Raw genomic sequence first — 9,928 nt, 5'->3', positions numbered from 1 at the left:
ACTGGGGAAATGTTTGTTGCAGAATGAATTTCATTCTGGCACGATTGCCCTTGTAGAAGGAAGCACAGCACCGTTTTCCTTCATAAATGTTTTATTTTCAGCATACCATAGCTTAGAAATTTGATTCTGCTCATATCAAATATGTAAATTGAAGGGAAGAACCCCTCTGGAGGAAAGAAGGAAGGAAAAGTATCCGTTGTTCCCCAAGGTCCCTGGGGATACTGCAGCTTGGCTAGTGAGATTGTGCATTTGGTTCAAAAGTCAGAAAAACCTCTCTCCTGACAACCAGAATTCCTTTTATTAGGCATATTTTACTGAGCATTAAACAGCACAAATCCAAATGATAAAGTACAGGCCTGTAATTCAGTACAGCTTGGGTGTGAGTGCACACACACACACACACACGCACACCCTCACACATTTTACCATCCTGCAAACTACAGCAATTTATAGAGCTATGTATCTTTTAAAAATAACACCCCGGTGCACATGCATACATACTTTCTTTTCCTGGTCAATGCAGCAAGTCAAGATTTATTTTAAAAGATGGGGAAAAAAAGACTTACACCAATGGGTTTATTTAAAGGGAAGCAAATTTAACAGAGCCACACTGATAACAGCAGATGTCTAGTTATAATTTACTTCCCTAATGCTGATTAATATATTCATAAACAAATCAAATGTATTGCCCAAAGAAAAATGCTACTGTTTACACCCCAACAGCCACTGGTTTCAGTGGTGCTTCTCAATCAGGCGAAATGTTCTTTCCCCAGCTCCTGCCACTATTTATTTTGCTTCCTGCCAATCTTGCAAATAATTAATCTTGTGTGTCGTGTCCTCATAAATGCTTCCTGGTGCTTGATTGCTTTGCCTGTGTGGCATTTGATTTCAAACTGCCATTTTACCTTTATAAACATTCAAAACTTTTAAGCATGAAGAGAATGCCCAAAAGGCATGTGAAAATGAGGCAATGGTAACTGGATGAGCAGACTATGCTTTACGGCATATCTAGCTTTCTGTGGATACCAGAAAACTCTCTTTGCATCCAATATTGCATTTCCAATCTGGGTGCAGAACAGCAAATTAACATTTGCTCCAGCAAAGAGGCCCTGGTATCAACATGTTTAATTTATTATTATTGCAAAGAACAGTTTTCCCAGGATTAGTGAAACAGAATGCATATATTTAAGGATCTGCACTCAGACCACAAAAAAAGGAGGTGGGGGAGGGAAGAGAAAAACAGAAAACAAGAGAGAAAATAGAAGTAATATCAGTTACCACATGATTTTTGTGGTAAAAAATAGAATATGGCGTGCAATAGTGCAATTTTCCTTTGCTGGTCCAGCAACGCAAGTCTTAATAGGAAGTCCACTGATGTTCTTTCTGCATTTCAGGATTTAGTTGCGTGCTTGCCGGGGGCTGGAGTTCCGGCCAGACTTCTGACTCTGAGTGGAATCGCTATGGCTAGAATCACTTTTATTCAGTCCAAGATGACGGAGCTTCATATCCCAGCGCTGTGAAATTTAAAACAGAAAATGGTCGCATGCGCATATTGCCAGGGTCATCATTTCTATTATTCTAACAACTTAGTGAGACCGCAAAGTCAGATCTCAAAAGCATTTTCCAAAAGTATAACATTTTGTTATCCTGTGATGCTATATGGACATAATTCTCTGATCATAAAAAAAGTATAAAATTTTGTCATCCAATGATGTTTATATGGACATAATTCTCTGATCATAAAAATCACAACAGTGGCCACCTAGAATATGTCTGTCATGTTTTCATAACAAACCTTAAACTTAAAATTTCCATGTCTAATGGTGACACAAATATCTATCCAAATCTGCGGGTATTTCTGGAGGTAACATACACAGTCTGGCACGCCCCTGGTGATCAAGAAATGAAAGTTTTACACACAGAATTCAAAGGGCTATTTTTCGTCTTCTTCTCTGACGACACATCAGAACACAGCCTTTTAAAACATATGTGATTTAAGCAGTGAAAAAAATGGAAATTTGGGGGGCAAATGGGATCTCTTAAAAATATATTTCCAAGTAATCTCTACCAAGTGCAACAATCACAACAGACAAGGTTCTGCACTCAAAGTTGGACAAATCAAGTTCACTAATATTTCATATTAACAATGCCAAGAGTGTCTACATGTAAAATAATAAAAATAAAATAATAAATTAAAAGGAAGTTCTATTTCAGGTATTATAGGTAGTGAATAAGGACTACAGCAGTACTTCTCAAATTTCAATAAAGATAGAAATAACCTGGAGATACTATTAAAATTGCAGATTCTCATTCAGTAGGTCTGGGATGGGGCCCAAGATTTTCATACTTAGTAAGCTCCCCTGTGATGCCAGTGTTGCTGGTCCGGAGACCACACTTCGAGCAGCAAGGAACTAAGGTCAGATGGCCCAAGTTCAAATTCTAATTCCATCAGTTACTGTGCAAAGTTTCTTGAACTTATTAAACCTCATTTTCATCATTAACACATTGGAATTAATAATAGAACATACTTACAAGACTGTTCTGAAGATAAATAAAAATACATAAAGGGCTTAGTACATAATAAATTATCATTTTTCTATTACTGCAAATAATTCTTCATTTTAGCATACTTTACTCCACAATCTTACTGTTTTTCCTATTAAAAAATAGTCTGATTCTCAGCTGCCCAAGGCAGACCAAATATTTTGATTTGAACAACCTGCTGTATCAAGAGACTTAGGTAAGCAACCATTTGTATGGCAAAACCATAAGAAGGTCTTTATTTCTTATTCTATTCACTGAGCAAAAAGAAAAAAAATCAGCTGAAGAGGGCAATTCTTATTTGAAAAACAAAACAAAACAAAATTGGTATCCTCCATAAAACTCTTTTTTACATCCTCAAATTGACTGGAAAACTAAAGTAAGAACCTCAATAATTCTAGCCTAAAGAGATTTTCTATCCAAGATCTTTAGCCATGAGTATCTGTATATGAATTAAAAATTGTTCACATTATTGGTTTAATTCTTCCCTTTAGCATGTTTAAATCCAGACTGAGAATATAAAAGATTTCACAGTAACTCTGTGAGCCTCCTGTAGAAAGCAATGGAAAATATGTTTGCCTAAGAAATAGGATAAACAAGCCGTGTGTCCTGGGTCTTTACATGATGGTCATTGTTTTGGTACCAAAAGAGAAGCAGCAAGCCTCGTTACATGCTTTGCAGCAGGGATGTTGAAAGCTCTTCCAACTGGTACAGGAATTTAGGACAAATTCCTGTTCTGCATTAGCAAGCAGAAAACCAAATTAAAAGGACAGTAAGAGATTCCAATTTCCTGAAGAAGAGACACTCTTTAATAAACACCAAAGTAATTGAAAAGAGATACAAATGGAGAATTCCCACAAGTCTGAACTTGAAATACATCTCACTTTTGACAAATATACTGGGGGAAAAAAGAACTTACCAAAGGGTAGTTTCTCCCTGCAAAATAATGCCCTTTACATTTTTGTAGGTCACTTAAACTCAAATGTGTCTGCTCTGTCAAGTGCCAGATGTAGAAGATAAACTGCCCAGGGGTATTTAACTTACCCTGTAAATGTTTCCCAAGCCTTCAAACTCACAGAAGGAAGGGGATGTATTATGTTTGGTACAATTCCCACTCTTTCTTTCTCCCTCCCTGCCCACTACACACACACACCTTTTTCAATTCCATGCATACATTCCTTTCTTTGAAACAGATTTGTTTAGTATAGTAAGAAGAAATGAAACCTTCTAACTTTCTATAATAAGGTCATTTACTGTGCTTTTTGAAAATGCAACATTTCCAGAATCTAAGAATCATTGGCTTAAAAATAAAGCTCCATTACTGCTCTAAAGGACGTGATTCGGTCAGATCTCTTACATACAGATGAATGTGGCTTCATTTTGTACAGAGGAATTGGTGTCTCTGAATTGGGACAACATTGGTAGTTTTCTGCCCATCATTTATTCTCCCCTTCTTCTTTGACTCACAGAACTACAATTAGTTCAAGGAAGCAACATGTCCAGCTAAAAAACTATATTTGTCAGCTTCTCTTACAGCTAGGGATGGATGGGAGACTAAAACCTACATGTAAATTGCCAGATGGGGCACTTGGAAAGCCCTTTTCTTTTTAAAGATTTTTATTTATTTTTGACAGAGAGCACGCACAAACAGGGGAAGCAGTAGGCAGGGGGAGAGGGAGAAGTGGGCTCCCTGGGGCTCGATCCCAGGACCCTGGGATCATGACCTGAGCCGAAGGCAGACGCTTAACCATCTAAGTCACCCAGGAGCCCCTTGGAAAGCCCTTTTTACCTCCCTTTCTTTCTCCCTGAAATATAGGTGTGATGCTGGAGGTAGGCAGCCATCTTGTGACCTCCAGGTGAACATGGAACTGCGCTGAAGCAGTACCCTTTAAATGGCAGAACAGGAAGCTAGGAGGATCCTGGAGCCCTAATGATAATGTGGAGCCACCCAACCAGGACTGGACTAACCACAGCCAGATTTCTCATTGTGCGAAGTGAGGCAACTCTGGCGAAATCTCTGATGCACTTACAGAGAATTCACTCCTTAAATTACACTGACATTAAAAACAATCTCCGTCCTTAGAATTTGAGACACAGACACAGACAGTCAGACAGACACACACATCTCAGGTTTCAGTATTTCTCATGCTCTTAAGGGCAACTCTTTGTTTAAATGACAAATGGCTGGTTTCCTACTTTTATTTTTATGTATCACTTTCAACATAAAATACAGGCTTACCTTAACTTTTTTACCAAGTCGATCCTTCCATTTCTCAGCAATAGAACCTTCCACCAACAGTAATCTGTATTTTTTAAAGAAGCAACCATTTTTGAAAAATTAAAATATATTACTGAAAAACACAAGGAATCGTTGTCAAGAAAGATTTACTATTTACTCTAGACTAGCACAGCCAAGTTTTAGAACAGTAATTCTTAATAACTGGGGAGTCATGGACTCATTTAAGAAGAAATGATGTTATGATCCCTCTCCCCAGAAAAATGCATGCCCACAAATTGCACACAGACACTTTTCTATCCAATACACGATATTGAGGGACCCAAAAAAACCTAGCTATAAGCCCATAGAAGGTAGACAGAGCCCCAGGTAAGAAACCCAGAGTGAGAGGTCTAGAGAAATGCAATAAAGAAAGGATAGACACAGCAATTATTCTGAATCCTTAGGGAGTGAATTACCTGGAACGTTCCTCATCTTCATAGCCCATGATGATATACTCCTCGTTAACATTAAGTGGAGGACACAGGCAGCCAGAGCTGGTATAAAGGTTAATGGTGTCCCGTGGAATGTTTACCAGAGAAGACTTTAAAATCTCCTTCACCTCAACTACTACAGTCACATCATGGCACTTGGTCTTTACTTCTTTAACTTTAGCCCGAATGACTGGATAAAAAAAAATAAAGTTGATGTGGTAATATGAAACACAATAGATGCCCCATTCAAAAAAGACAAGTAGGCTCCTTTCTAGTCAATTCATAAAAGTCAACCAGATACTTTTGCCTTAGATGGTAGTGAATGACACACTACACAACACACCTGCCCCTTTACTCTTCAGCCCTGATCCCCTTCCAATTCGTGTATACATACATATTTGTGTATGTGTATGCACACATGTGTGCATGTGAGAAATCCACTTAATCAAAGGCTGAGTGAATCTGATGTGATTTTCCTCCAAAATTTTATTTTGAATGTGTACATATGTGGTTTCAGTTATTAATTTCACTCTATGTAAAGACCTGGTATTTAATATGCTTTGTTTCTTTCTATCAGTTGTATTAATGGATTTTCTAAAGAGTCGGGGCCTCTTCAGTGTTTTAAAGTTTCTTCTACAGTGTTCCCCAGCTGCTTCTGTGATCTTTCCACCTTGCTCATCTTAGGGACTGTTCAGACAACAGCTCCTTTCTTCCTTCGTTTCAGTACAAATTATCTTTTATACTCTCCTATAGGTATACTACATTTTCTTCTTGAATAAGAACTGCTGGGGCACCTGGGTGGCTCCAGCTCGGTCATTAAGTGTCTGCCTTTGGCTCAGGTCGTGGTCCCAGGGTCCTGGGTTAGAGCCCCACATCGGACTCCCTGCTCAGTGGGAAGCCTGCTTCTCCCTCTCCCACTCCCCCTGCTTGTGCTGTCTCTCTCTCTCTCGCTGTGTCTCTCTCTGTCAAATAAATAAATAAAATTAAAAAAAAAAAAAACTGCTACCATGAGACCTTGTTTCCTCCATGTGCTTTGAAGTCAGACCCTCCAACATTCCCTCTGCTCATGTGCTATGGAACATGGTCTACTATGTTTGTTGCATGATGTACCTCTCTCAATGGAAATACTGGCATGCAATGTAGCTCACAAAAGCCAGCTTCACTTCTCAGTATGAAGATGAACTGCCTTAAAGTAACCAATTCAGCTGCAAAGTCAAAGTATTTGACTCGGAATCTACAAAGTATAGTTCTGCTTCTAATCTGTATATTCTGTCCTCTGGAAGAGCCAAATGTTTTAGATTCCTCCTTCTGATAAATGAACTTGTCTTTTTTTTTTTTTTTCCTTTCTTTCTTTTAAGGAGGGGTTTGAAAAAGCCTGCAAAGAAGTAAAAATGTCAATTAGCAAGAAGCCAGTGGCTTTTGGCCCAGCTCCCTAGTCCAATATCCAGGGATGTTAGAGAGGAAGACACAACGTATCCAAATGAATCCACTTTTTCAAAGCCTCTTAGGCACATATCTGCAAACCACTTTGGTCTGAGTTCCTTCCCATGGATTTTAGGGTTTTTTGGACTACAAAGGAATAGAAAAAAGTAATCCATGAAAACATAAAGCCAGCTAATAAACCATTCCTCCTATCAATGCGCCAACTTCATATAGAAACGAGAAACGTTAACATTCCACCAGTAGGTTGGGGCGCCTGGGTGGCTCAGTCGGTTAAGCAGCTGCCTTCGGCTCAGGTCATGATCCCAGGGTCCTGGGATTGAGCCCTGCATCGGGCTTCTTGCTCAGCGGAGAGCCTGCTTCTCCCTCTCCCTCTGCCTGCCTGCCTGCCGCTCCCCCTGCTTGTGCTCTCTATCTCTCCCTCTGTGTCAAATAAATAAAATCTTAAAAAAAAAAAAATTCCACCAGTAGGACATATGGATGATAGAAATTAAGTTGCTTGTTCTAAAAACTTTAGGACAAAACCTCATTTTTGCTCCACGGGTATTTCAATTTCCGGAGAAAGTGTGAGGACTACCGTGAATGAAAGAGAACTACCCAGCTGTCCCTGCTTGGTGCAACTTGTGAGCAAAGGAATCCCTTCTTCGTGTTCTCTCAAGTCTGTATTTTAACAAAAAATAAGATTGCCTTTTTGAAATGTCATTTGGGAGATTCAGATGATAAATTGACAAGCCCGGCTAGCAGACATTTTTTTGTGTCCTGGTTTATGTAAATGTGCCTCAGAGCATCCATCAACTCTTAGAGATTAGCAAACTGTGCAAATGTTCTCAAATTAATGATTTATTTATCCAGTGTGTCTACTACTTTCATTAGAAATTTTTAGCACATGTACCCACTCCAAAATAAATATCTCTCTACAAGACTTACTTTATTATTCAAGTAATTTTGTTAAAGCTCAAGAGCTTTTACTGAATTAATCTGAATGAAGCAGAGGTTGTCTGAATTATCATTTACTCTCACCCCCACTCCCACTTTGTTTTCTCATGAGACACAGGCGGAGACTAGTGATGAAAATCAACATATTTTAGAATTTAAATTGCATTTTCCTTTCAGAGTTCTTCCTTCTATTTAATTATTTGAGTGCCTGCTTTCTCCCCAAAGAAGCTCTAAGTAGACTACAGATACATGAAAATCCTTCAACTATGGGCAACCTGGTTATTGTTTGGCTATGAGGAAGAAATGATCTCCTTCCCACTAATTGTGACCTGTATTCTATTTTACGTTATAATATTCACTCGGACTTGTAACCACTTGTATTTTAACTCTTAACCAAAATAGCAGCACCAACCGTCACAGCACTAAAAAAGTGAGATAAAGTAAAAATTGATTATAAGAGAAGTAAAATAAATATGAAGTCAACTAAATTCCTTGAAATAACAATTTTTATTATGATTTTGTTTTTAGTATACCTATACTTAAAAGTTCACATAACATTTTTCACTCTTGAGAAACCTAATCTCCTCAAAATCAAGACCTCCATTTCCCTGTGATTTTTCACATCAGTTTTTAGAGGAATGGGTTCTCAGATGAGCAGCCAGGCATTTGACTTCTCAGAAAAACATGACCTTTCAACCTTGGAAAGTGCATCCACCACTGGCTAAGAGAAATTAGATTCCTCTTAAGATGAGTTTTAAGCAAAAAAATAAAAATTGATTCCATTGAAGAAAAACTTGGGAAACTAGTATATTTATTTCAAAAAGATTTATTTACACTGAGAATTTTCTACTTTATACCTTCTAATACACAGTATTTTCATAGATATCAAAGATTACTCTTACAGAGTCTTACCAATTTCTCTCCTTCCAATTCCCAACAGTATAGAAATAAAAATAAATCTGTGCTATATGTCCTCTGTCCTCTAAAATAAGGCACAAAAATTCAATAATAAAATTCTCATTTTAATAATAAAGTTTCCTTTAAAAATCTATTTGTCATGTTTTTATTCATTGACTCAGCATCAACAATCTTCTTCAGAGATAGTCACACGACCTTTATTAATCTCATAGATGCTAGGAAAAAAAAATCACAATAAAATGCCTATGGATTACAACAGATGTTGATTTTTCCCTTATTTTATCGGCTCGAAAATTCTAACTGAGCCTTCCAAATATAATAATAATTGATATCTGTGACTCTCAAGCATGCCAGTACCCAAAAATACATTTTAAATAATTTAAGAAAGGACAATCTGGGTTCAATAACCGCTGATAAAAATAGCACAACAATGCATCTCCTGGGGCAGGTGAGCAAACTATAAAAGAGAGTGTATAGGAACCACCCAGCACAGTACCTGGTACAGACAGGAGGCTTTTCCTCCTGCAGTTAAGTCTGCCAGCTACATTTGGAGTGGTGGTTCTTCAATTAATACTTTAACAGAATGTCACTTTTCTTGGTCAAGCTAGACAAAAAACATTTCCTTAATTGAATTACTAACAACTTCTGTCAGTGTTATCTTCCAACTCTGCCAATGTGTTCCATGAGATGGACTGATTGGAGAAACCAAGCTGTACTCTATTACCCATCCCTCCCTGATGCATCAAAGCACTCCTCCGTTTACCCCAGTGAAGGGGACTTTGAAGCACGACTGAAAACCCATGCAGCTCCAAACACTCAAGCTCAAACCCTCTTTAGCACGTCAGGGAAGGAAGAGTCCCTGCCATCTCGTTTGAAATGCAGCTCTGGGTACTTACTTAATTACACAGTGCTAAGACAGCAGGAGTGCTGCCCGAGATGCTGCAAAACCAAGCAAAGAAAAAAGAAAAAAGAATTTTGCCCATGAGACATTTTAATTGTTCAGGAGGAACAGGGCACTTGTGCTTAAAAGTTGTCCTTGTTTGGTTTTAAGCCTTATTTTTAAACTGCTCTACGAATTCACACGTGCATGGGCGCGTGCGCGTGCGCGCACGTACACACACACACACACACACACACACACCCCTTTCTTAGCACAGCAGTTTATAGGTCAACCATGAAGTTATCCTTACCATAGTTGTAATTGTTTCGGAAATAGGTCTTCTGTGTAGCTCTAATAGGCTTACATTTGCAGCGTTCTGAAAAATACAACATTTTAGCTATAAGCAAAAATTCAACATGAGCTTTCTTTTATTCGTTCACATTTGTTGATAAGATTCGATCCAAATTTGGTGGTGAGGTGGCTCTTCATAATTCTGTGTCTGAT

At 38.3% G+C, this 9,928-nt stretch overlaps 1 protein-coding gene across 2 annotated transcripts in view; it reads right to left on the bottom strand.

Annotated features, from left to right (window-relative positions):
• Nucleotides 1–276: 276 nt before the first annotated feature.
• Nucleotides 277–9,928, bottom strand: part of FRZB (frizzled related protein) — a 32,492-nt gene continuing 22,840 nt past the window's right edge. For both annotated transcript variants that reach the window (XM_081814032.1, XM_081814033.1), the window contains exons 4-7: nt 9,735–9,800; nt 5,236–5,440; nt 4,781–4,844; nt 277–1,514 (exon numbers count right to left, since the gene is read on the bottom strand). In XM_081814032.1, the coding sequence (XP_081670158.1) occupies nt 1,398–1,514; nt 4,781–4,844; nt 5,236–5,440; nt 9,735–9,800 (452 nt within the window). In that variant the 3' untranslated portion in view covers nt 277–1,397. The remainder of the gene's footprint in view (nt 1,515–4,780; nt 4,845–5,235; nt 5,441–9,734; nt 9,801–9,928) is intronic.

Source organism: Leptonychotes weddellii, chromosome 3 (genome assembly GCF_054177405.1).
Source record: "Leptonychotes weddellii isolate Sample4059 chromosome 3, ASM5417740v2, whole genome shotgun sequence".
Lineage (NCBI taxonomy): Eukaryota > Metazoa > Chordata > Mammalia > Carnivora > Phocidae > Leptonychotes > Leptonychotes weddellii.
Note: the sequence above shows the minus strand (reverse complement) of the source record. Positions and strands in the feature narration are given on the sequence as shown.